At 46.5% G+C, this 27735-nt stretch overlaps 1 protein-coding gene across 2 annotated transcripts in view; it reads left to right on the top strand.

The window, feature by feature from the left end:
- The window catches only part of SEC24D (SEC24 homolog D, COPII coat complex component), a 76979-nt gene that overhangs the window by 46243 nt on the left and 3001 nt on the right, over positions 1-27735 (top strand). For both annotated transcript variants that reach the window (XM_019744507.2, XM_019744508.2), the window contains exons 11-22: positions 3818-3942; positions 7480-7671; positions 8250-8343; positions 12325-12441; positions 12689-12859; positions 13857-13953; positions 14084-14229; positions 15131-15269; positions 16405-16523; positions 20766-20945; positions 22908-23099; positions 25285-25374. In XM_019744507.2, the coding sequence (XP_019600066.2) occupies positions 3818-3942; positions 7480-7671; positions 8250-8343; positions 12325-12441; positions 12689-12859; positions 13857-13953; positions 14084-14229; positions 15131-15269; positions 16405-16523; positions 20766-20945; positions 22908-23099; positions 25285-25374 (1662 nt within the window). The remainder of the gene's footprint in view (positions 1-3817; positions 3943-7479; positions 7672-8249; positions 8344-12324; positions 12442-12688; positions 12860-13856; positions 13954-14083; positions 14230-15130; positions 15270-16404; positions 16524-20765; positions 20946-22907; positions 23100-25284; positions 25375-27735) is intronic.

Genomic DNA, 27735 nt, shown 5'->3' on the forward strand with positions numbered 1-27735 from the left:
AGACTCTCCTTTTCTTTTGCACTGGGTTTGGCATCAGATCTGTGATCGCTTCGGCTTTTATAGTTTGTCAGATGAGTGTTATGGGGTGTTGAATGCCAGCCCACTGAAGGGTCTGTGCTACCTCAGAAGCCATGAGCCCACGTCAGCGAAGCTGGGCTTGTTCCAGCCCCCTCGCTCAGTTGGTCCGGCCCTGAGCACTTGGTCCCCTGCTGCTCTCTGTGGGAGGAGTCCCTGCCCTCGGAGGCAGTGCACTGGGGTCTGGACTGTGCCTCAGACGGGTGATTCCCACTGCAGCCTTCACAGTGAGAGGAGAGGCTGCAGGTGGGCGGCGTGACAAGTTCATGCCATCCAAGCAAGAGAAAAGGACGGTGACGTAACCGTTCGTCAAAAGATGAACAATAGAATGGCCATGTGACCCATCAATTCCACTTCCGGGCGGACATCCCACAATAATTGAAAGCAGAATCTCAAAGAGACATTTGCACACCCCGTTCGTGGCAGCATTATTCACAGTGGCCAACAGGGGGCAGCAACCCAGGTGTCCTGGGTGGAGGACAGATAAACAAAGTGGCACATGCTTACAGTGGAGTTATTTAGCCTTGAAAAGGATGGCCGGTCTGACACGTGCCACAGCAGGGATGGCTGTTAAGGACATCGTGCGAAGGGAAATAAGCCAGTTGCAGGAAAGACAGATACTGTATGATTCTACTTATATGAAAAAAGACAGATACTGTATGATTCTACTTATATGAAGTGCCTAGACAAGTCAGCTTCGTAGAGACAGACTATAGAAATGTAGAATGGTCATTACTAGGGGCTGAAGAGGGGGGGATGGCAAGGCATCGTTTTGTGGGGACAGAGTTTGAGTTTTGCAAGATAAAAGGGTTCTAGAGATGGATGGTGGTGGTGGTGGTTGTACAGCAGTGTGAATGTACCTACCTCCACTGAACTGTCACTTAGACATGGTTAAGATGGTACGTTTTATATCATGTGCATTTTACTACAATTAAAGGGAACTTGAAAAGAGAGAAAACCAGGGTCTGAATTTAGGTACTGGCACTAGAGAAGCCACAAAAGACTTGGCAGTGACCCAGCTGTGGATGGTCAGGGTGATGGACAATTCCACAGAGCGGGGGATTTCAAACCCAGAGTATTTTAGAGCATCCTGTCTTCTGTAAGTTTCTTATAGAAAAGAGCCGTGCAGTGGGAGAATGTTGTCGTAGCTTCTCAATTTTTGAGTGTAAGGTGCTGGCAGAACCTGCACGTGGAGATGTGCTTTGGTTAATTAGATGCTGGTCTGGAGCTCAGAAGACGCCATGATGAGAGAGAATTTGAGGATTTGCTGGTTAAAACTGAGTAAATGAATGAGATGTCTGTGATGGAGCTTGTGGGAAGAAGAAAGAAGAGGGTGTTCTTTAGAAGAAGATAAGGAAATGAGAAACAGAAGCAGAAGACAGGGAAGCTGGAGAGGAAGTGACACTGCAGTGCCTTGGCAGATGAAAAAAGTGAAAGTGGTCTGCCATGCCTAAAATTGCAAGGATAAAAGAGATTTAGGATGAGAGCTGGACTTTATTCCAAGTCCCTGCAGTTTGCAATCAGGACGTCTGTGATGGTTAAGACAGCAGTTTTCGTAATGTGTCATTGAAAACCAGGCTTATACATAGTCCACACATGTTAAGTTTGGCTGTACAAAGCAAGCTGGATTGAATGGGTAGAGTAATGGATTAAGGAAGCCAGTGAGGAAGCCAGTACAGATTCTAGGCGCAAGATGACAAAGTTCCAGATGGGTAAGAGTGGGATGAGGTAAAACCACGTGAAAGAGGCATTCTGAAAGAGTAAACAAGTGGGATCAGTGGTGGAAAGAAGGAATCAAATCATGTTTGAAGCCACTGAGTTAGTGTGTGGTGATGTTATTGATAGAGAAGGAGACGTGGGAAGAGAATGTTATTTAGAGGAAAGGTGGATTCGTTTTGCACACGGAGGAAACAAGCTGCAGTGACACTTCCATAGGAACGTATAGGTTGGAGATAACACAGACGCTCAGTGGGGAGCTGGTAATGCGGAGAGCACATGACATGGTGAGGCGCAGCTGGGAGGGTCACGACATGGTGAGGTGCAGCTGGGAGGCTCACGGCATGGTGAGGCACAGCTGGGAGGGCACACGACATGGTGAGGTGCAGCTGGGAGGGCACACGGCATGGTGAGGCGCAGCTGGGAGGGTCACGACATGGTGAGGCGCAGCTGGGAGGGTCACGACATGGTGAGGCGCAGCTGGGAGGGTCACGGCATGGTGAGGCGCAGCTGGGAGGGCACACGACATGGTGAGGCGCAGCTGGGAGGGCACATGACATGGTGAGGCGCAGCTGGGAGGGCACACGGCATGGTGAGGCGCAGCTGGGAGGGTCACGACATGGTGAGGCGCAGCTGGGAGGGCACACGGCATGGTGAGGCGCAGCTGGGAGGGCACACGACATGGTGAGGCACAGCTGGGAGGGCACACGACATGGTGAGGCGCAGCTGGGAGGGCACACGGCATGGTGAGGCGCAGCTGGGAGGGCACACGACATGGTGAGGCACAGCTGGGAGGGCACACGACATGGTGAGGCGCAGCTGGGAGGGTCGCAGAGAGGTGTGAGTCTAATGGTGGGAATGATTGGTGTTTTCATCTGATACAAACCAGCGTAAGTCTGTGGTACAAATAGATTAGGTGGGAATTAGGAATGATTTGCAATAAAGATTGCTCACACAGACAAGCAGTAGAGTTCTTTCACTTCTTTGTTGGTCAGATTTTGGATGAGGCAAAGCACTGAAGTTTCCAGGTTGATCATTTTAAATCCTGTAATTTTTTTTTTCTTATTTTAAGTGAAGGACTTTCATTAGAAGAATGCTATATCTAGCCTTGTAGTGGTTATAGAATGAGTCAGAACGATGATTCGGAGATATTCTCATCTAATTTTACAGTTATGACAATTAAAATACAGTTTTATTTTAGAACATCTTTGTCATTATAAAGTTAATTAGTCTTAACTCTTTGTTCTCTCGTGTGAGTCACTTAAGTTGTTTGCCTGTGGCTTTCTTTTCTAAATATTTTGTAAGACCCAACTGGAGAATCACTTCCTAAGATCTGTTTGGACGCCAGCAAAATAAGGGACCAACAGCTACAAAGCATTTATGTAGCAGCTGTTTTATGTTATAATGATTATTTTAAGTAGAGAAAAGGCCACATAGTCCATGTGTTACCATAAATATGTTAGAAATAGGTAAGTAGCAATATTGTACTACCTTTTTAAAATATACAATTATATTTTGGTATGTAATTTCCTATCTTTAAAACTGAAAAAGCTTACCAAGGAAGAGATTGAAAGTAGCGGTTTCAGGTTAATGAAGTTTTAGTACAGTTTTAAAAACAAGCACTGATTACTGTACGTCCTCTTTTTTGGCACAATTTGTCAGGGATCCCGAGACATTTCTTCCTATAAGGCAGCAAGCTAGGAGCAAGGCGGCCACCAGACCGCCCCAGCCTTGGGCAACTGTAGGAGTGAGGTCTTTGGCGCTTCACAGATGGGACCCTTCACTGCCAGATACTGTGAAGCTGTCTGAGGCAGTAGTGGGACCCAGGCTACACCCCGGGAGAGAAACAGCCTTTATCATTTTGCAGCATCAGAGACTGTGGTCTGGACAATGATTTCATCCCATGTTCTGTCCTAAATATTAAGTGAGACATCTGATGGCCTTCAAGAGTTTCTGAGTGTTTTAATTTGATTATGAAATATATATGCTTTATAATTATCTCTGTGCTCTGTCTGCTTTCCTGTAGAAGAATAAGCCTCCCAATCCTCCCGCCTTCATCTTCATGATCGATGTTTCGTACAGTAACATCAAGAACGGTCTCGTGAAGCTTATATGTGAGGAGCTGAAGACTGTGCTGGAGAAACTGCCCAAGTAAGGGGAGCGCCGCTCTTTGTGTGACTTCCGCAGTGTTGCCGGATTCATGGGTTGGCCCCTTAGTGTCTTTTGCTAATGAGGACATGGGGTGACTATATAGACATCTGACCGCACCAGTCTTAGAGTCCTTAAAGTGTCAGAATGCTTTTTTGTAGAAGAAACCAACTGCTGAAGAGTGGTGCAATGTAGACAGCCTTCAAGATACTGTGTAGACCATAAGGAGAGTCCCCAGTGTGGTAGAGGAGACTTGGGGAGTCCGTTGTTTGTTTGCAAAAGTGTTGATTTTCCAGTGGAAGTGGGTAGTTGCCAGGCATGTATAGTTGTAGGGAGTGTCAGGAAACGGAAGTGTTGTCACACGCAGACATGTGGCTTTGTCACCAGAGTCCCTCTTGCCCTCAGGAGGCGCTGTCTGACCCCTTGCAGCTTGGCTGCCTCTGCCTCTGTGACTTAATGGCTAATCGCTTTCCTGACCACTGCAGAAAGGGAAGGTGCAGGGGCATTTTAGCAAAGGTGGCTGTTTTCCGGTGTACAAACGAGCTGTTTAGGGTGGGACTGGCATCTAGTAAGAAGACTCAGGAGCAGGGAAAATGCCTTCCTTCGTGAGAGGAAGACATGCTTAAGGAAACAGGCTGAGAAAGCGAGAGTCTGCACCGGTGTCCACAGCTGCCGCCCTCGCTGTCTGTCTCCTGAACACAGCAGTCTCTGTCTGGACAGGGACGTGAAGGGGGCGCCTTGCCACAGCCCTCAGGGCTCCCCAGGTCCTCGCGTGCAAAGCAGACAAGGGACTGTGCAGGAATCATTTTGTTTGTACCCATGAAGCTGAAGTCATAATATTCCCGAAGATGGTTTGGAGAAACAGTGGGGATGTTTAAAAAACACTGAGATGCTTTCAGACTGAATTCTAGCATGAAGAGTGAGGTAGCAGCAAGCTGAATATGGGGCTTAAGGAAGGAATCTGGTGATTGCTGCTAACTAGTCTGTGTTACCTGTTTCTCGGGGCAACTCAAGAAGTGTGGACTTTGTGCTGAGTATGACACATTTTATCCTAGAGCTCTGCCAGGGCTGCCTTCATCCTGAATCTGACTGTCCAGCTTGATTGGCATGAAATGAAACTGCTCGAACTTCGGGCAGTGGCCTCTGTCCTTCCCTTTTCTCACACTGGGAGCCGGGCTGTCTTCCTAGCCACGTCCCCATCCCGTTCCTTTTCAGCACAGTGGTGGTAGGAAGCTTACAAGCAATGGATGTAAGTTATGAATCACACTCTTTCCTTATATGTCATCGTAACTTTTATATCCCATTGGAGCAGATGTGTGACTCTGGCACGAGACAGGTGAAAATCAATAAATGAAAGAGTACTTCTGGTTATTCCTGGCCATTTGGTAGATAGCGCTCTCAAAAGTTTTTATTCAAGCAAAACACCCTTTCTCCCTTTACCTTTTAAACCAAATCTGTTTTTTTTCTTTCTCCCCTGGACTTTATTTTGGTGTATGTATATAACTTTATATCTTTATAGTAATTCTGCCATCAGTTTGACTGACTTCTTAGAACTCAAGGAGGTTCTTTGCCAAATACCTGTTTAAAGCACAGTGTAAGTCTTGATTAGTGTCTTAGGGTGTGTCCATCTCTTAGTTAGTCTTGTGAGAGGGAAGGCCCCATTCTCTCCCATTTCACTTGGAATGTACATCTTTGGAATCACCAGGTGGCCAGGCTTTGCTGTCTGACTTCTCTGAAAAAGGGAAGGAGACATGTGAAGTGCCTCACCTGTTGTACAGATCAAACTCTTGGATGTTTCCTGCTTGCTTGTACTTAAAGTTGCTGGAGCTAAAATGGTCAAAATGCTTCACTTTGGAATATCCCAGGTCATCTAGTTACTAACGTCTCGTGTTGCTCTGTCAGGTTCATTCCATTAAAATAACCCGGGCAAGCGTTAGGGAATTGAAAGGCAGAAGAACCAAAACATGTTGTTTGGTACGATTCCCCTGGTGCTTTATAGAATTTGTATAGAATTAATATGAAAGAGAGGCTGAGGTTTCGTTTCCTTCTCGGTATGATTTAACAAGGCAGTTACACTGTTGAAAGGAAACTTTGAAGATCTCTGTTTCTCCAATTAAAAAAAAAATATGTTCCCATGGAAATGTGTACTCATATTTTGCAATAATGCGAGATGTTCTGCTTAGATGTTTTTTAAAAATGTTAGTTTAGATTCTGAGTTAGCCCTATGAGTCTGAGGATGCCCCTTTCCCATCACTCTGAATGTCCAGGTCCAGTGGGAAAAGCAATCCAGATTCTTGTCTGTCATTTGCTTTTCTGCTTTTTGCCTTGTTGACTCCCAATTAACTATTAGAAGAGAATTAGTGCTCTTGGTAATGCGCTGGATGGTTTTCACCTTATGTACAAAAAGGTTTGCTGGGAAATGGGCCTCAGACTGTGTGGTGTGCTGGCCATTTTCCCTTCTGTGGTACTCAAGTAACTCTTTATGCTGTGCGCAAGATTTGGAAACTGAGCAAGCTCGGCTCATTTGCAAAAAGTTGTCCCCCAAGCAAAATCAGATTTACTGGTATCTAAGGGTCAAAGAAAATGATGTATATCCTCTGTGGCTTTCACGTAGCCATTGCACACTATGTTGTATCCACCACTGAAAGTTAGTAAGAGTAGTGTCCAGGTATGTGATCATTGTGTGTGTGTGTGTGTGTGTGTGTGTGTGTGTATACATACAGAAGGAGAGGGAGACAGAGAGAGAGAGAGAGAGAGAGAGAGAGGCACTTTGGTCAACATGTAACTAGAGTCTAGACCACTCTGCATGCACCTAATATAGACTTGAATGCGAACATTCACACCTTTATACTCCTCTCAGGAAGATTCGGGCCTTGTCTCGAAAGTCCTCAAATAATTTTACTTTTTGTTATAGTTTTGGAGTTTCATTGCTTTTATTGTCAGTGTTTACCTATTGCCTAGTAAGAGTTACATTGTCTGTTCATACATGCGATGTATTTGTACATTAACATATACAGACAGTACATAGCTCCTAAAGTCAGCCCCGTTGTCTGTGGAGATTCTCTAGAACATCTAGGGGAATCACACAGGAAGGGCGAGGCCTTTCCTCATGAGAAGAGCCGCCCTGTTTGTGATGACGGTTCTTTCTCTTGCTTCAGATACTCCATTTGTTCTTTTGACCTTCTGGTGGCTTCTGGGAGGGCTTTGTTTATAAAAAATGTAATAAGCCTAGCTTGTTTAGCAAAAACAATTTGCTGTGGATTGAGAGTAAATATATTAAAGAAATATGAGCAAATGTTTCCATAATATCTATTTCATTGTTTTTACCAAGAATATTTTTATCAACTTACTTATTTTTGCCATATCCCCCCCTTACCTACCATTGTGACTCAACATTGTTTACATTTGGTAAACAATTTAGACCAGAACTTTAAACATGTCTTCCATATGTTTTATAGCAGTATACTTACTGAGTTTCTGACAGAAACCTCCTCTTATACATTTATGCAAGAATCTCCAACTCTTTTTTTTTCCTCCTAGGGAAGAGCAACAGGAGAGTTCTGCGATTCGAGTCGGTTTCATCACATATAACAAAGTTCTCCATTTCTTTAATGTCAAGAGTAATTTGGCCCAACCCCAGATGATGGTGGTGACGGATGTTGGCGAGGTCTTCGTTCCTTTGTTGGATGGTTTCCTTGTCAACTACCAAGAATCCCAGTCCGTGATTCACAAGTAAATGTCACATGTTTCATAATTTACATACAAATCAGGTGTCCGTTGTTTTTGATTCAATCACACATTATTTTGTTTTGCCATTAGCAAGGGGGTTATAAAACTCTATCATTTATGGAAGGAATTATAAAACTCTTATGTTAGTTCTGTCTTTTTTAAGTGTAGACCAGTATTTGAAAGAAGGAATTCATTGAATATTCACACTCAACCATGTCAGTCCTTTCTTTTGCTGGAAAGGTAATGCAAGGGAGTTATTCCTACATGTGGATGAGTGTATTCAGAGATAATGATGATAAAGAATTGTTCAAGAATTTATAGTCTAAAGGGATCAGGAAAAAAAGTGAATAGAAAAAATATCTACAAAGAATGTGATTTTGTAAATGTTCCAACCAAATCATAAATTTTGGTGCCAACCTATGCCAGGATATGATTCCCTGAGGAATGACCTGTGAGACTCACCCTCAGGTGTTCAGGTGTTTGGGGTAAATGTTAATGCTTAAAATGTGAGTGATTTATTTCTTGAAGGTTGTTATAAATATGCTAAACATTTAAACCGTTTGCTCATGCATTTCTTACAGTTTATTGGACCAGATTCCAGAGATGTTTGCAGACTCTAATGAAAACGAGACTGTGTTTGCTCCCGTCGTCCAGGCTGGCATGGAAGCACTGAAGGTGAGAGGAAGCCTTTGAATTGCTAGCAGATGAAATGTAGAAACAGTCACACACACAAAGCAAGTGTCATCCCTGAAAGGACACACTGCCTTTATTAACACATCTCATTGCTAGAAGCTGTTCCAGACTTGCCCATGGATCCCAGGAGGAAATGGCCCAAACCACAATTGCTCCCAGCATTTACATTCCAGCTCTGTTACATGTGGGCGACTGATTCTGTCAGGATTTCCAGTTTAGCTCCTCCCTTTGGCTTTTACATGAACTTTATGTGATCTATTTAAAACGATTTCAACAGTATCTGAACTACCAGATATGAAGAGAAAAATCCCCATTTCACCCTGTCTTTCCTTGGGGTTTTCAAACATGCAAGGGCAAGGCCTGTGAGTCTCAACAGCAGATGGGCGGGCTCCACGGGGCCTGCCGGATGCCAAGATTCATGTATGAACTGCCGTGTTCTGTCAGGTGCCGGAAGGACCACTATCCCTCTTCTCAGTTCCTCACTGGTGGTGGGAGCCGTGCGGCTAATACAGGACACGGTGTCCAAAAAGGCGGCGTGGTGGGTGGTGGGCACAGAATGGCATTGGAAAGCCCAGGGCAGCGGCCAGCGCGCCAGCAGCTCCGGGTATTGTGAACAGGAGGCCAGAGATGAGTCTCGTCTGTGGACGGGGAAGGACCTGGAAGAACATCAAAGTGCAGTGCTTCTTCCTGTGTATCCAACTGAACATGTTAGAACCGACTCCCTGTTTGAATTACAGCTTCGCTTTCTGTCAGGCAGACGCCAAGTAAAACCTATAGATTTTATCAGCGGTAATAAACTTCTTGAAGCAGAGAGAGTTGACAAAAACTAACACAAAACATGTGCTTATTTGTCACAAATATAAAGAGGGACTGTTTGGAAAGTTCTCAGACATGCTTTCTCAAAAGCCCTTGAACTTTTGAAGACGTGAAGGCTTTGACACACGACTTTCTGTTGCTCGTGTTTCTGCGACCACAGCATTTTGTATTTAGTGTCTTTTTTTCTACATAGTCTTTTAAAATCTGACACTCATAACTCAACTATGTTGTGTGGATTTCTGGCACTGTCTTTGAACTTGGCCAAGAAACACTTTTCTGAGTTAGCTGTTACTTCCACCATAAAACTAGATAAGTAGAATTTGGCAAAAAGCTGGAGTGATATAGCCGTTAGTGGTTAGATTTTGAATCTGTCATTAGTTGGGGGGAATTCGTCTTTAAATTATCTGTAGACCTACATTCACTTTCCAGATGATGCTTTACAACATCCCTTCTACAAGAATCTGTGGGGCACCCGCAGAGTGGCAGGCACTGGGCCCCCCAGACGGCCTGGAGAAACACACCAGAACAATCATGGTCTTTCCTTTTTCATGGAGCCTGTGATGTGTACAAGACAGTAGAACATATGAAGTTGTGACAGTGACAGTAATTCTAGAACAGTCTTACCTACGAAGTAGTGTGGGGACATAGAGGCAACCAGGCAACCAGCTCTGTCAGGGTGATTATGCGTCTCTCAAAGCGAAGGATACAGGACCTGAATTTTGAGTAAGGTTCTCAAGGCCAGCGTTCCTCACCCTGTTTTATGTAACAATAAGCATGATATATGCCATTTCTCTTATTCTATATGACACACTTGTGGGCACAATCAGATTTTTGTGAAAACATAAATTTTGTAGGGATATAGAACATGTAATGCCTTAGGAGCTTTATCTATTATTGCTACTTATAAAATATTTTATGTTTGTGATTAATGAAATTATAAATCTAAAATTAATAGCCATTACATAGGGAAAAAAGAAATAAATATGGCTACTTTTTTTTTCAATATTGAACTTAATTTTTTTAATGGACCCTGATTTTTATCTTCAGAGTTTTACTCCATAGGTAATATTAACAAGGCAGTCATGTATGTTTAATTATGATTAATATGCTGTACTGGGCCATGGAATTCTCTCAACAGTATTTTATGTAGTTACTATTTTTCCTGTGTCATATTTTAGATAACTGAGGCTTAGAGACATTAAGTAATTTGCCCAGTGTCACTCAGCTAATAAAGTGGCTGGGATTCCAACCCATGCACTTAACTACTGTGGTGTAAAATTACAGTACTTCTGTGAGTAGAATATCTAGATGGACAGAGGAATTTTGACAGTGAGCTCCTGCAGGCAATTGGGTGTGCCAGGCAAGAAAAGTTGGGGAGAAGGGGAGAAGATGGACTTTAAAAAAGTTTTATACCTTTTCTGCTACTTGACTTAAAACCAAAAAAAAGGTACTTTTATAATAATAAAAACGATAGAAATGAAAACAATTAGTCCCAGAATTTCAAAATTTGTAGCATGTTATTGTCAGTCTTACCGTAAATTTTCCTTGGATTTGGTCGTTGGAGCTGCTGTGTCTGTTGGACAGTGTTGGCAGGTCTTTCCTTGCAGTGTGCACACAGGTGGCCACTGGCTGCGCTGCTCCATGCGTCCTCGCCTTCCTGCTTACCAGTGCTGTGGACCTCTTAATAGAAGTCATTTGCAGTAGAAGACTCGCACACACACAAAAATAAAATCACCGCTCAGTACTGGCCACAGCAAAGACAAGACAGGCTGTGTGTCAGCTGTGACCCCACCTCTGTGACTCCCTCCAAGGCACATTAGGATGTCACTCACACACTCAGATAGGCTAAGCTTGAGTTCTTTCCATTGGTTTTTAAAGTTGTTCACAAACCTAAGTGCCTTATTAGGAGCAAATAATTTATAAGACGTCTTACAGCTGACCCCAGCTCACCAGTGCGTGCCACAAACCCAGCCCCAGGCCAAGAAAAGGGCGGAATGGATTCCAGGCCGAGGGAACAGATGTGCACAGACACGGAGGTGTGTGAGGCATGTGCTGGATTCCTGGAGAGCAAGCACCTTCCAGTGCGAGGGCTGGCGGGGCCGGGCAGAATTCCCAGGAGGTCAGACTGGAGTGCAGATTCTGACGGGATTCCACAGGGCCTTGGGGTTATGTGACCTGGGGCAGACGGCACGAGCCTCAGTTTTCCTGTCCTCAAAAGGCAGAGCACGGGACCTTGTTCACAGGTTGTGAGTGTGAAATAAGAGATGCTTGTGCAGAGCCTGGCACGGGCTGGCAGTAGCTCATCTTACTGTTTCCTACCCACCCCCACCCCCGTCCACAGAGAACATGGGCTCTATCCTCTGTCACAGTCCTCAGGATTCTTAGGAGAGAAACCCATATGTGACCAGATCACTCACCTTTGTTTCAGAGACAGCATTCTGAGCCGTGTGCCGGGGGGGGCGGGTTTGCAGAAAGGCGAGATGACAGTGGGGGGGTGGGGAGGCGATAGACTGATCTTTTGATGTCAGTAAATTTTGCTTGATAGATGACTTCTTACGCCTTAACTGAGATTTTAAATATTCTTAGTGTTGAGTTCACTTTCGTGGAGCCCACATCCTCCTTTTCGTGCTTCCCAGGGACCGCAGGTACATTTCTGCTTTTGTCGTCTTGCCTGGTCCGGTGCCTTGTGTCTCCTGCTGCCAACACCATGTTCTCATGCATCCTTCCTTGAAATACCACTCTAGGTTTAATTCATGTTCACTCAAGCTTTCAAAGAGCGTCAGCTGCATTCTGACCCTGCGAATGCCATCACTGATTTTTGCATCTCGGATTCCCCGGGTCCTGAAAGACTACTGTAGGCTGAACGCTGAAACGTCATTTAGCTTGTTTTTTAGAGCATCATGGTATAGAGATCGACATTTAAATATTGGCTCTTTCCTTTACAACTTGTGTGACTTATCCTCTCAAAGCCTCAGTTTCCCCATCTATAAAACGGAGAGACTAGAACCTGCCCGAGGACACAGAGGCCATTGTGAGGATTCAGAGACATGTAGTCACCTTTCGTTCATAGAAAGTACTTACATTTTATTTTCTCATTCCCTTAAAATAAAACGTTCCCCCCCAAGACATTTTCTGTGACTGTTTCAGGCAGCAGACTGTCCTGGGAAGCTGTTCATCTTCCACTCCTCCTTACCCACTGCGGAAGCCCCCGGGAAGCTCAGAAACAGAGACGACAGGAAGCTCCTTAACACAGACAAAGAGAAGGTACCACCAACACTGCCCTTTGAAGTGTCTGTGTGTCAGTTCTGAAAAGGAGTCAAGAAGGAGGGAAGGGAAGGTGTGCTTTGTGTAAGAAACGGGGAGAAGCTAAGTGGAAATCCAGGAATCCGGGGTATTGCATATTATGGGAATACTCGGAATTGCAAATAATTTAAGAAATTTAATAGGAATTAAAAACCTAAAACAAACAAATTGTGGTTTTCATTTTCCTTTTGTGCATCTTTTTCTTCAGACACTTTTCCAGCCCCAGACCAATGTGTATGACTCGCTGGCCAAGGATTGTGTGGCCCATGGCTGCTGTGTGACACTCTTCCTCTTTCCCAGTCAGTACGTGGATGTGGCCTCCTTGGGTCTCGTGCCTCAGCTCACAGGAGGAACCCTTTACAAATACAACAACTTCCAGGTAAAAGCCCGCAATTGGTTCGCCTTGGGCTCTCTACTGCCATTTTACCTCTGGTGCTTAGATCACAGGGTGAGAAAGCCGTGCCCCCTTGTGGGCAACTGACAAATGTAAATTCTAGAGCTGATGGAAGACAGTGCACACTTGGTTAAGCGACTGCTTTCCTGCTCCCTAACTGTTTGCAACAGGTTGCGCTCATCCAGCCTCAGAGCTGAACGTCCATGGCGGGAAAGATCTATTTCATACCAAATTTGTCTGTCTTGTATTAAATATGTTTAGGGTATTGTTTTTAAGTGTGACTATATATTTGTTTTCAATTGTTATGATTTGGGGGTCAGTCCCTTCCAAGCCTGAACTGGGAGAGTCAAGAGAGGACCAGAGTGTATGCATAGAACGGACCTGGGTCTGCGGGCAAGTGGGCTCAGTTGTCCGTCACCCTCAGTGTGACGAATGTGTACATTGGGTGCAAGGGGGCACAGTTACAAGCTTCTACTTGGACACTGGTACCATGAAAACTCATCATGTGGAGGGGCTGGAAATGTGCGCCTCCTGCAGGCCGGCTGCCTCCCCAGAAAGGGGGCGCAGAGGGGGCTGAGCTGTGCCCACCAGCTTCCTTTTCCCACGCTTACTGATCAGATCAGGCACCTGCCTTCACCTGAGGAGAAGGGCCGGGGGTGGGCGTGCCTCTAATTTATGTCCCTTCGCCTGCAAACATGGAGTGGGCATGAGTGTCCCCCAACATAAGTGACGCATGTCAATCGTCATCTATGTTTATCATCCATAAAGTTATTTTTAATCACCTAGGCACATATTTATATTGTAAACTAGTTAAAGGATTTGATAAGGCCAAAGAGTGCAAATGAAATAAAACTGAAATGCTTTAAGAACCCTTTTGAGGTTATTGGAATAAAGTAGGTTTTAATCAAGATTTAAAAAAAAAAATGTTATTGTAAGTATTTTACTGCCATCTGGTGGACACTGACCATCCTTTATTTTGTAGATACACTTGGATAGCCAACAATTTTTGAATGACCTCAGGAATGATATTGAAAAGCAAATAGGATTTGATGCTATAATGAGGGTCCGTACCAGCACAGGTAATTGTCGTTTATACTATTTTCCAGGTCTCTGTTGTATAATTGTTTCCTCTTCAAATTGATAACAGGCCAACGAAGACAATAACAGTCACACGAGGAGAAACAGCATCCCTTTCCCCCTCACCCTTAGGTTTCAGAGCCACTGATTTCTTCGGTGGGATCTTTATGAACAACACCACTGACGTGGAGATGGCCGCCATCGACTGTGACAAGGCCGTGACTGTGGAGTTCAAGCACGATGACAAACTTGGTGAAGACAGTGGAGCCCTAATCCAGGTGGTGTCCAATTTATTCCCATATTTTGCTGTTTAGTTTTTTACTGACGGTGATCAGTCAGGAGACTGAAATGCCATCAACTGTTTTAGTCTCCCCACAAATTCTGCTCTATTTCTCTAAAGGCAAAGTCCTTAGATTGGAGCACGCCGTTATGTGTTCTGATTCATATGAAGTCACGATGACGTGTCACTGCGTGAGAGCCCGTGGACTCTTGGTCAGTGTGACAGGCGTCAGTGGTCAGTTCTCTCAGGCCTCAGCACCAGTCACAGCTCCTGCTGTGTGTCAGACACTGTTAAACATGTTATCATGTTCTAAACGAGTATAGTAGGGTTTGGCTTTGTAGTGAATGCAATTAACTAGAAGCCATGGAGACTCTGAGTTAAAAAAAGAAAAGTTATATCCAATGGCCAGAGTTTTCAGACCCAATCATCACCCTTAAAGACTGGAGAGACACTGGCGTTGGTGGAGAAGAACTCTACCTAAAGCTTATTTTAAATCACAGATATTTGCGGAAATAATTATGCGTTTGCTTTCGCAAAATGTCTGTGTCATCAGCATGAAACCCAGGCCATCATCACAGCTAGTCGTATGTTTCTAAGGGAAGGGAGCCTCGCGGGTGGCTATGAGGTCATGAAGGTGTTATATCTGGACCCCAGTTCCTGGTAATCCAACCTGAGATATGTGAAATGTACACTAGTTGTGTTGATGCCAGCACATACTTACATGGGAATAGCTCGATTACCATGTAAGTTTAACCAGCGGAATGCTACCTAGAACCCAGTGCATGAATTGCTGTCCCTCCTTTGTCCCTTGAGCCACACACACTGTTCTGTAACTGTAAGACCAGACGAGCTGGGGCGGGAGTGCTAACGCAGGATGTGCCCTGCATATTGCCCTGCAGTGTGCTGTGCTCTACACCACCATCAGCGGGCAGAGGAGACTGCGGATTCACAACCTGGGCCTGAACTGCAGCTCTCAGCTGGCTGATCTCTACAAGAGCTGCGAGACGGATGCCCTCGTCAACTTCTTCGCCAAGTCAGGTAACCTTCGCTGGCCCTGTGGTGCAGGACGCCGTGCCTGGTACAGGCGTCCCTCAGAATCTGCGGGGGACGGGTTCTGGGACCCCGAGGCTGCCCAATCCCACGGACGGGTCCCTTATGTAAAATGGCGCAGTGTTTGCATACAACCTATGCACAGCCACCCATATACTCTCAGTCGTCTGTAGGTTACTCGTAGGTAATACCTAATACCATGTAAATGCTCTGTAAATAGTAGTTCCCGTGTATTGTTAGGGAATAAGGACAAGACAAAGTCTGTACACGTCCCGTACAGACACAACCACCGTAGGCCTAGTTACAGTGCATGTCAGCAACCATGTGACTGTGTTTCCCAAATATTTTCCATCCACGGTTGGTTGAATCTACACATGTGGAACCCGCCGATACAGAGGGCCAACTGCAATTCAGGCAGGCCTGTTGGTGAATCCAGTTAGGAGCTGAGAAGGACCGTGGTGGGGCAGCCTTTGCTGGGTACATTCAGAATTTAAAAAAGCAAAGGGCGAGGAGACTACTCAGTATCTCTAACTCTAGGTTAATAAACAGATGACTGAGTCAGGCCCACACCGTGCAGCTTTATCTAAAGTTTCCTTCCGAGGGGTGTGCGTTGAAATCTGGGCAGGTGATACTAAACTCATTATGGTATGTACGTGTGCCCCGGGCACCTGGGGATGATGAAAGAAGACGGTCCCTAACGTTATGATACCTCTGAAATGGCAGAGGTGGGGCCAGATGTGAGATTTTCTTTGGTTCCTTCTCTCCTTTCCCCCAAACCCCAGTGGAGATTCCACAGTAACGTTTAGAAGAAACAGCAATCCAGCCTATAGGAATTCAGGACATCAGAAGCTAGTGAACTAGTCTTTCTTTTCTCTGAGTATTGAGTTCCGTTTCTAGTATTCTCAGGAAAGATCGGGACCAATGGCCTGTCTTTGGTTATAGGTAGCGTTGTTCTCCACTGGCTGGGTCCTCAGACCTAGTCCAGAGGAGAGCATTAGCAAGTGACTAGCATTTTTAAAGGCCGTCATTCCTTGCTGAGTGGTCTGAAGATAATAGCACTTTGTTCTTTTATTACTGTTTGAAGGGACTAAAACTTGACCCTTCCATTGTTTTGTGCAAATAGCTTTCAAAGCAGTTCTGCACCAGCCCTTGAAGGTCATCCGGGAAATCCTGGTGAATCAGACCGCCCATATGCTGGCATGCTACCGAAAGAACTGCGCAAGTCCGTCTGCAGCCAGCCAGGTGAGTGAGCCCATCCTTGGACCCCACCGGGTCACGTGCCACTGCACTAGCTGTGGAAGGCCTGTGATATTCCAGGCGCTTGGATACAGCCAAGAAAACTGAGAATGCCATTAGGGCGGGGTGTTGGTATTCATAGCCAACGTGGAAAACTTAGTGGCTTTAGAAGACGCGTGAACCAAAAAAAGTGCGTGTGTGTTGGGTTGACAGTCACCGCATTGTGTGTGAACAAAAGAATGTCATGTGTAAGAGACGGCACGATGTACAGGGATTCTCTTTGCCTGTGGAGAGAATGTGGTTGTGAAGTGTGTGTGTGTGTGTGTGTGTGTGTGTGTGTCTATCTATGTACTTTTTAGATGTATTAACAAAGCTGCCATGAGCTAAAGGTACTGATGACTTCTTTATATTTTATAAACATAGGTAGAATTTATAAATATTGGAATTCTTTATATTTAAAAGTTAATAGGTGTGAAGAGTTTTGAAAGCATTGTCTCTGGCTATCATCTAGTAATTTGAAATTTTAGATCTTTGAATAAACCTTATTTAGACTCTCCTGTAGAAGTAGAACCTGAGTCCACCTTTATTTCTGCATCTCTTCTCTCATTCACATCCCTCCCTCTGTCAATCAAAGCTGGACGCCATTTTTCATAGTTGTGTATTACGTTTCTGAGCACAGAATTTGGATTCAAAGAAGACAATGAGCAATAGTGGGAAAACTTCTGGTTCGTTTATTGTCAGAAGTGGGTAAGTGGGTGCTGAGAGCATATCTGATACCCCACCTAAAAGTACACCTTCAGCAGCAAAGATAATGCAGGTGATTTTGAGGGCCAAATAGATGATCTGGGTAAAGAAGGAAAATAAAATCAGCATAGTTCTGAGCTTGGGCTTTTGACAAAAATTCCTGTGTGTCCAAAGTGATTCCATTAGCCATCCATTGGTTTTTCATCTCCTGTGTTGAAAACGTGGAAGCATCTCCTGAGCCTCCATGTGAGTTCCATCTTCTCATTATCCAGGAGATTTGCCCCTGTAGTGAACTCCAGTATCAGACTTTACAGTGAACTTGGTTAATTGACGCAAAGCCCACCAGACGGTGTCGGACAAAGTCTGGTTGTGAGCACATGACACCAGTTCTGTCTGTCTTAGAGTTCTGGGAACAGCTCTGCCTCTGCAACAGCTCACACTTCAGAAGGATTGGTTGAAGGAGAACAGGTACAGTTAGCGCCCCTTCAGGAAGTTTATTTGCTCAAAGTTACAACAGCTAGATTCAAAGACCTTAAGTTAAAAACAAATCTGTGACTATTTAAGGCAAAAAATAAAGCCTGTTATTTTCTTCTTGTTGAAAAAGTTTAAAGCTTTGTCTCTACTACTAGATCATCTGTGTATATAGTTTATTTCTGGAGTAAAAACCTTATGATGCCAGATTTTCTCTGAAAAACTTGAGAGAGATTATTACTGTTCTTATGATGAGAGTTTTCTTTCTCCATGAGCACATTGCAAATGTGTCTTTCAACCAGTGCTATGAACGACACAGCTTAGCCAGCTTGTGGTCGTCCACCAGGAGGCCGGAGGATGGAGGAATGATAAACTGCTAGTAACAATGATGTATTAAAATACACCATTCAGGAAAAACCTGCAATGGCCGGACATGGGCTTCTCTTCAGAGAATGTGCCCTCAAACTTGGTATCCTCCCAAGTTTACTTGTGAGAAACGTTATCTGTGGAGACATCCCTAAAGGGATCCCACTTTTTACCAGAGAGCCTTAAGTTTCCCAGACCAAGCAAGACTGTTAGGGTGGGCTGTGCTTGGACTGCGTGACGCTGGCCTCAGGACAGATCTGTCACTGCATTGCTGGGCCAGGACCAGGGTGAGGCCAGGGAGTGGCTTAGGGTGCAGCCTGCAAGGAGGCCCCCCCCGGGGGGGTCGTAGGACAGACAGAGCCCCAGACGGCATTAAAAAAACTTTCTGAGCTTCTGTAAGCGTGGTAGATTCTTTTGATTAAATCCCATAGCTCACTGTTTTGAATTTAAATATGTTCCATTAAATGGGAGGACAGTGGCTTCAGAAGGCAAGTCAAATAACTTAACTGCAAATAGGGTTTTTTTCTCTTTTTATCCATTACCATTTCTGTCACTTCAAAACCCAAAGAGAAGAATTCTCCAAATTCAATCAAACTGGGCTCATAGGACTTTCCCCCTTCTCCTCCTTCACACCATCTTCCCCAAGAACAACGCTCCCCTTAGGGAGAGGACCAGGGAGGTGGGGACGTTACACAGCCGCTGTCTGTCGCTCCATTTTCTTCCCACCTCAGAGACGTCCACTAAGACTGTCTCCTTGTTTTCTGTCAGTCGAACTCCATTTTCCTTCTTCATCGTCAGTTTTCCTTATTTACATCCTCTGTTCTCTTCCTTCTGCACCTGTAGCCCCGTCTCCTCTTTGAGTCCTGAGAGTGACATCCTGGGCCAGGCACCCCTTTGTGGCATGTAGGACAGCAGTTAGAAATTGTCTTAACATGACCTGATTAATGATAAGCAACCAGTGAAATTGCAGGACAGCATTCAGATACTGCACATACATGCTTCTACATGGACTCCAAGAACAGTCTTGATTCCGAACACGTCAGATGCCTGGCTAGTAACGAGCCCAGAAACAGCACTGAGGCCACGTGGCTCTGGAATGGGACCACAATCTGGCATCTTTGGATCAGAGTTTCCCTTGGTTGAGAAAGTAATCCAAATGTCAAATAAAAATATTTTATACAGAGAAAAAATGACAAGAAGAGCCTGCTCTTCTCATGTGAAGACGTGTGCATTTAACTGCCTGTCATTTTCTGAATGGAGATTAGAAGTCACGAGGGGCAGAATGTGCTGAATACGTCTGCCCGACCCAGGTGGAAAGCTCTGTCGTGCACACACCTTACTCAGTAGGTCGTGAGGAGACCAGTGACATGAAGGATTGAAGTAGGAGAATAAACTCTAGCAGAGCCCTGAGGAGGACTTTCTTTTCAGTGTGGATTCTGATAAGTGTATATTGTTTTTCGTCATCAAGACAGAAATTGAAAAAGAAATCATGGATTCACAGACCAGATCCTTCTATTTGCAAGTTATCATCTGCTCTGGATACCTCTTCCTTGTGCGCTGACGTACTGTTAAGTGGAAGGAAGTGACACTCTGATCAGTCTTAAGCCTTAGCTGTTTTTATAAAGTTGAGTTGGGAGAAGGTTAAACAACATGGGCAGATTATTTGTAATTATTTGACCCTTCAAGTTCTGTTTCTAGCATCGCTGCCCTGTGTTATTATCTGTAGCATCATGGGATGGTACGTGCATGCGCCAAAGCGAGGAGCGGAAGGGAAGGTACAGGTGGGTTATAAAGGTAGAATGAGAAGAATCCGTTTAATAGTTGATGGTCAAGAAGAAATAGAGTTAAGAGTACTTTAACCTCTGGTTCTTCTAGCACCTAAACTAGCAACCGTAAGCGGAAGGCCGAGTTTGTGGACTTGTAGGACTTTGATTTTGCCTGTTGCCCTTCAGTAGAGACACTCCTGAATTCAGCAGGGGTGTCCTATTAGCTTGAACGTGTAGCACTGCAGCGTCCTTGTTGTGTTTGATCTATTCACGTCCGTCATCCCTAATGGACTTCGGGCGCCGAGCACCGTTGACGGAGCCTCAGGCCCCTGTGTACGACCCTGGGCACAGAACCTGTGGCATGGTGGCTCTCACTCAGTGTGTCGCTGCCTGTGACTGGAGGACACATGGAGGGGCTTCGAGGAGGAGATGCCTCGTGGGCAGCCGGAAACGCTGGTCCTGAACTCAGGAGGCAGAAGTTGGTAGCAGATGAGGAAGCCACCGACTCCCTTCCTTTATTTAACAAACGTGCCTGATGTTGTATGGGGGCCGCACTGAGTGCCTCACCAGTGAATCCCGTTTACTGCTCAACAGCACCCCCCTCAGGTCCTGAGGTCCGTGTGCTGCCACCCCACGTTTAGGTGAGGAAACCCAGGAAAGAGCGAGTGAGTCTGGCAAAGCCATGCGGCCGGTGAGGGGCAGAGCTGGGGCGGTGCGGGCAGTGGGGTGTGGCGAGCAGGGCGACCAGTGCGGCTGCAGGTGGGTGGCGCCCCTGCCCCGTGTGCCTGTGCCGGCTCCATGCGCCAGTCTGTGCACAGGGCACCATTGCCCCTCACGACAACCTCGATGCTTCTGACTGACGTGAAGCCCGGCGTCTGAAGTGAATGTCTTTCTCTTCCAGCTGATCTTACCCGATTCCATGAAAGTGTTGCCGGTGTACGTGAACTGCCTGCTGAAAAACTGTGTGCTGCTCAGCCGACCAGAAGTCTCCACAGATGAGCGGGCGTACCAGAGACAGCTGGTCATGACCATGGGCGTGGCCGACTCCCAGCTCTTCTTCTACCCGCTGCTTCTGCCAATAGTGAGCACCCACTGGGCACTCCCACTTAGTCCTTCTCCGTGTGTCACAGTGGAGGGGACATGTCACGCCCCGGGTGCCCACAGAATGTGCCGAGGGGCCCAGGGGCAGGGGCTTTCTGAGCAGGCTGGGCCGGGGTGGAGGGAGGCTCCTTCTCTGAATTGCTCCCTTGGCGGTTGCTTCCCCCACCCCCACCGCTACGCTGAGTGGACAGCTGGGGAAGGCAGGAAACACGCTGGGGCAAGCCAAGCCTTGGTTGTTGGAGAAAGGTACCTGAGAGCATTAAAGACAGCTGCGTGTGCGTGGAGCTGCACGCGTGTACATGTATCCATCGGTTCTGTGTGGCGTGACTCAGTCTCCACAGTTCACCAGAACGGCCAGGAGCAGCCTTCACCACAGGCAGGCAGTCGGCTGACAGAGCAGCAGGACCGAGGGTGCCTTCGCTGGGCGGGGACTAACTGCACTTGTCCTCGATTTCCTCGGCGCTGGTTTCTCCTGACGTGAAGTCAGCCTTTAGTTCTCGGCTACCCTGCCCTCCCCTGAGACCAACAAGTTTAGGTTCAAAGTGAAGGAGAGGAGAGGGGACGGCCAATGGCTTCTTTCTAACTCCTATCTTTAAACTCAGACCCAGGCTCTCAGTAACAGGGAAGTTAGAATTAAATTAGGTTGGAAATAAAAAGCCATCGATGCTTTGAATTAGGATGGATGTTAGATGTAAATGATCACAAATGATTGATTTTCAGATAAAATCGGATGTTCAGCAATCTGTGTGTAGAGACACTGGAGCTCTAAGCGACAGGAACATTGCCACCCCCTAAAACTGCCAAGGTCATTGGTGACCACATCCTAGACCAGGGGGCGGCTCTCCCCTCTGCTCTGACCTGTCGGCAGTATCTCCACTTGCGTCCTTCTCTGAAACAGCTTCTTCCCTGGGCTCAGGTCCTGGGGGCTTCTCTTGTTGGCCTGCACTCGGCCCCTGGGGTCTTATCTGTCCTCGTGGCTGCGGTGCCGCCGAGACGGACGAGTCCCAAGTCCTGCCTCTGCCCTGAGCTCCCGATGCGGCAGTCCCTGCGGCCTCCTGCCATCTCCCCAGGGGGTCTAACGGGCATCTTAACCCACCGCCCAGCACACTTCTCCTGTCGCCCCTCCACCTCCATTTCCACTTCAGGCCGCAAGCCTGGAGCCCCCCGTGACTGCTTTCTTTCTCATCCACCTGCAGTCAGGGCCACTCTCATTGCAAGAGCATCCGGATTCTGACCACTCCCCACCCCATCTATGAACTCCCAGCTGCAGGCATAGCCCGCCCTCTGTCCTATGCACAACTGAGGTCCCCTCCTCCAAGTCCCTGGCTTGTGCCTTTGCCTCTCCTTCAGTCAGTTTTCAGCACAGAAGTTGGAGTGGTCCTGTTAGAGTAATTGTCAGTTCCTGTCCCTGCTCTACTCAGGACCCTTGGGATTTCCTGTTTCAGTGAAAGCCTCATTCCTGGCCCAGAGCTGTCTGTACCCCCACCGCCACCTTCTGTCTCCCTCCAGCTTGTGTTCCGCTGCCCTTGCTCTCTCTGCTCCAGCCACACTGGCCTCCTTGAGGATCTCGGAACATCAACAGGCTCTTGCCTTAGGACCTTTGCCCCAGCTGTTCCCTCCCTCCCTCCAGAATGCTCTTCCACAGATCCCCCCATAACCGTCTCATCTCCTCGGGTCTTTACCCCAAAGTTCCCTTCTCAACATCATACCACCACCACCTGACGTGTCCTATCCCACTTTCCTGCTTTTTTCCTTCATGGCACTTAACCCCACCTCACATGCTGTATAGTTGACTGATTTTATTTGTTGTGTCTTCTTCCCTCCCCACGTGCATCCCCTGTACGAGGCAGTGCAGTGAGCGGGACAAAGCCGGGCCTTGGGAGGGCGGGTGGGGGAGGCGAGGAGGGGCTGCGACCTCTGACTCTCGCCGTTGCCTGCCCAGCACACGGTGGACGTTAGCAGTACAGCACTGCCGGCCGCCGTCCGCTGCTCCGAGTCCCGTCTCTCCGAGGAAGGGCTCTTCCTCCTGGCTGACGGTCTGCACATGTTCCTGTGGTTGGGAGCCAGCAGCCCCGCAGAACTCATCCAAGGCATATTCAATGTGCCATCCTTGGCGCACGTCAACACAGAGATGGTGAGTGTTTTCTCACTGGTTTTGTGGCAAAATGTACGTTCTTAAGTATTGTTTTGTTCATGTGCAACAATGGGTCACAAAGAAGACACCAAGAGGTATATAGTTCTCACACGAGAACGGGAGAATTTCATGTTTTGATGAAGAACAGTGAGCTGGTATAAAGTTATTTGTAGAAAGTATTATCCAAGCACCCAAAGAGATTGCTAATGTTTCTGGATCAGTTAGTATGTGTGTCACTGTGCTGTAAATACTCTCAACATACCCTTTCACTTCATTCCTGTAACAAGTCAGTGAGACGTATTGTCATCACATTTCATAGATGACTCAGGCTTGGGGACACATCCTCTGGGAGGGATGGCAGAAATGGGAACTGACACCATTCTGAGGCTTTGGGCTCCTGTCTGGTCCTGGATCTGAACTGCATGTTCAGAAGAAGCAGAACTCTCGTGCACACCCGGCTGCAGCTGACACTGCTGAGCTGCACAGCACTCCCAGGAAACATGATTCCCCCTCTGTTGCAGTCATTACAAAAGAGAGTATGGTTGCATGTGGAATGAATACAAGTGGCTTTATTTTTAAAGTGTATTAGGAACACCAGCGATTCTAATTTGAGAGGAGCATTTATCCCGAACCTCATTTGCAGACCATCATTGGGTGAGCTCCTTGGCTGTGGTGGTCACCGTCCTTGCTCGGTGGCGGTCAGTGCCTTACTGTGCTCGGCGGTGGATTCCTTATGACCCACAGCTGGAACTCAGCACTTTGTCCCCTGAGGCTTCACTTAGGTTATGGCAAGATGGCCAAGGCTGCTTAATTCCTGTTCTGGTATGAAGGGTAGCTGTGCAGCGTCTCGGAGGGAGGCAGGATTAAAGTTCTAGGTAGGCAGTCAGGTCAGAGAGCTGTGTGTCCACTACAGGTGTCAAAAGTATAGTTTTAAAGCATTCAAGATGCCCATATCCCATGAAGAACTAGTTTTAAGGGGAAGATGAAGTTTGAGAACTAGTAAGACGTCTGCATGTGGTTGAAATGAAGGAATGACTAGAAAAGCAGTTTCTAAACAATAAAAAGCAAAACCAAAAGTCAGTAGGCAAAGAACTATGAGTCTGAAGAATGTTTGTGTGGCACTGCAGGCGGCCTCCTGTGATTCAGGTGTTGATGAAGTTAACATTAAATGTTTATTTGCTGACTTGAGTACACATATGAAATAGCCTGTCTCCACCACAAAGCAGATTGGAAGGTCTGTGCTTCTGTGGCATACCTCCTCTCACCTGCAGAAAATGCAACAAAAGAAAAAGCCAGTGTCACTTTGTCTTAGATGCAGTTGGCACTTTGAGACGTATACATGAAGTACACTCATTCTATTAGTTGAATAAAAAGATCTACCTTAATGTCAGAGGATACAAATAGCAGATGGAATGTAAATATAAATGATGAATTTCTGTTTTTCCTTACAATGCCTGTGAAAACTATTGACTGTGATCTTCTCCTGGGACTTGTGACTTGGGGTAAAATGTTGTAACCCGCCTTCAGCGGCTAACTCACAAGTGATTACTCTTGTAGCTTCTGGCTGAGAAGTACACATTTGCATTTTCCTGTTTCATGGACAAGATCTAAGTGCAGGTCCTTCATGCCCCGCAGGCCACGTGCAGCGGCATAGGTGTCTCTTGGGGACCACTGACCAGCTCAGGGACATCTACAAGGCCACATTTTCCTTGGACCAGCATTCAGTGGTCTTACTGTTGAACAATGGTCCGTGGGTGGCATTTGCCCACCTTGCGCTGCCTCCGGGCCCTGCCGCTGACCCCGCTGAAGGAATGAAGTTCGTCCTCTCTCGCAGTGTAGTCCTGAAATAACCTTGCAAACTCCCAGGGGTGAAACATCATGAATGGTCCAAGGACATCCTTTGCATAAAACATGTGCCTGTTGTGTCATTTCAGTGACGTATATATGTCACATGCCAGATGGTTTTTATTTTCAAAAGACAGTTCGCTGGTGGAAATGTGTGCCAGTAAGAATCATTTTTAGTGCATTTTTTCATATTTTTGATGCTTAGGTAAATGAACTAAGTCAAATATATGGTTTAAAAAGGTGTTTTTTTAACTTTAACATTCTAATAATCTTATTGCTGCTTCTATCTAAATGCTATAAATTATACTGAAACTTAAACTTTGATTTTTCTTAATTTTAGACATCACTGCCTGAGGTGGGAAACCCGTATTCTCAAACGCTCAGAACGATAATGGGTATTATCCAACAAAAGAGACCGTACTCAATGAAGGTAAGAATGAGATTTTAGTTTTTCCTTTCTTCAGGTGTTTTATTTCTAAACTTCATTACACTTTTTAAATGCATGTCCTATGTTTTTATAACAATCTTTGACAGAAAACTCACACTAACCTCTAAGTATATCTACCTACTCATCAGACACAAACATGCAAAACTAAACAGCTACCGCCATGGGTTAGCTAGGGTCGTTAGTAAGTGTTAACTTAGTAATTCTGAGGGTCCTCTCTGTGGTTTGTAGCAGTGGACACCACTCACACACGGCAGATTCGGAACTGACTTTTCCTTCAGTGCCTAGAACGACTTACTTATAGACGTATTATTCAAAACATTTGTAAAACTTTATGTGTACAACCTTAGCTTTATGAGCTCTGGGAAGTTTTGTTATCCTGGCCCTTCTAGGCCCCTTTCAAGCCTTTTTTGAGTTTGAGTAAAAGAAGTGAAAACATCTCTAACTCAGGAAAGTGGGCCTGTCGCTACGTCCGGCTGCTCCCCCATCTTTCCTCTCAAGCTCAGTGTTGGTCTCCTGGAATTGGGAATGCCCCAGTGAGGGTGGTCCAGGCTGGAGAGGTGGAGGGCCCTCACCTGGAGGCAGGTGCCTGTACGAGCCAGTGTCCCCTGGACATAACACGCGAGCCCCGAGGGAAGCAGCATTCTCCCTGTGTCACACACCCACATGCCCACCGCAGCCTCGGGGAGACTCTGGCGGATTGAATCAGAAAAGAGGTTTATGACCACTGGGTGAACACAGACTCTTTCCAGAACGGTTTCCACTCCACACAGCACCTACCTAGGTTCAGCTTGAGGATGTGACCTAGAGATGGCGGGGAAGTCCCAAACTAAACACATTCCTCATGTTACACTCATGAAATCTTAGGGTCTCATGCCACACAGACGCACAGCAGTGATGATGTACCTTTGTCACAGCTGCAGCCACTGTGTTCCCAGATGGGCCCCGTTTGCAGAAAAGAGAAAACGTGGAGCTCATCCTGTTCTCAGTACCCTCCTTCCTGGAAAAATAGGACTTTCCTCTCCTCTGCTTCCTCTCGCCTGCTCCAGGAACCCCTTAGAGAGGTCATGTCAGCTTCAGTTATAAAGCATCTGGGGCAAATATGACATGTGGACAAAATATAAGCCGTTGCATGCTAAAATAATTTTAACTTAAATACTTAATATGATTTGCGTATGTGCCACTTGAAAATGTATGTTTGTGGGATTTCTTTGAGCTTTTCAGGTTACTATCTGTATAAAGCATTTGAAAACCTGAGATCTGCAGGTATTAGAGCTGAGAGGAATCTAAGCTTCTGGTCCAGCCCAGCCTGTCCGCTCCCACCTCTGAGTAACAGACCTGAAAGTGAGGTTGTGAGGAGCCTGTCGCCTGGTCAGCGGTCCCCGCACGGCCATGGCAGACCAGGACCAGCATGCCCTTGGGCCCCTGCACTCAGGCTGACCACGCAAACGAGTTGAAATCTCTTACAGTGTAAATCCAGAAGAGGAGGAAGGAGCTGGAAGGGAAGGGTCAAGAATAGCAAAATCAGACCCAGAAAGCACGCTGTCTCCTCAGGTGCTGACTGGCTTTGCAGAGATCGGCCTCTCAGGCCTCACTGTCTGCACAGTTTTACATTTGTGGGGGGACAAAGGGAGAGTCCCATCAGTGTCCCGATCCCTACGTCCAGCGCCTTTGCGATGAACCCCGTCCCGCCCTGCTCAGCTCTCCAGGCTGCAGACTCCCCGCCCTCTTCCTCCTGTTTTCCCCACAGCCTCCTTCCCCTGTGGAGTAAGATCTCCCTTCATCTCCTGCTGCTGCTTCTCCAGGATTCTGCTCCTCTTTCCTTTCATTTCACTTCACTATGTACTGAACACTATGATCTACCAGCAGCTTCACCGCCATGTTTCCTGAACGCTGCCATTTCCGTAACCCTGGTGCTGAATCCACAAGGATGGATACTTCCTTCTTCCTCAAAATGTTCTCTCCCGTCAGTTCCCAGAACATGCCAGCGCTCTCCCAGTCCTTTTCCCCTCACAGTCCCTTTTCTTGGGCTTCTCTTCACTCATTTGCCCTTGAAGAGTCTTTGTTCCCCTACGCTGTGTCCATGGTTCTGTCTTGCAACCTGTTCTTACTGGGCCGCCCCAGTCCCTGCTGTCATTTATCCTTTCCCTGTGAGGCAGGCAGTGACAGGGGAGAACGGCTCTCGAGTGCAGTCATTCTGTAAGGCACTGGCAGTGGCCCAGGGAATGTCACCTGCAGAGCCCTGGAATAAGCCACGCACATGGGAAGCTGGGAGCAAGACCAGCCGTGCACTTCATCCACTCCCCTCACTCTCTAGAGAAAAGTAGAGGGTAGAATGTGGACCCC

Source organism: Rhinolophus sinicus, linkage group LG07, assembly GCF_036562045.2.
Source record: "Rhinolophus sinicus isolate RSC01 linkage group LG07, ASM3656204v1, whole genome shotgun sequence".
NCBI classification, from domain to species: Eukaryota; Metazoa; Chordata; class Mammalia; order Chiroptera; family Rhinolophidae; genus Rhinolophus; species Rhinolophus sinicus.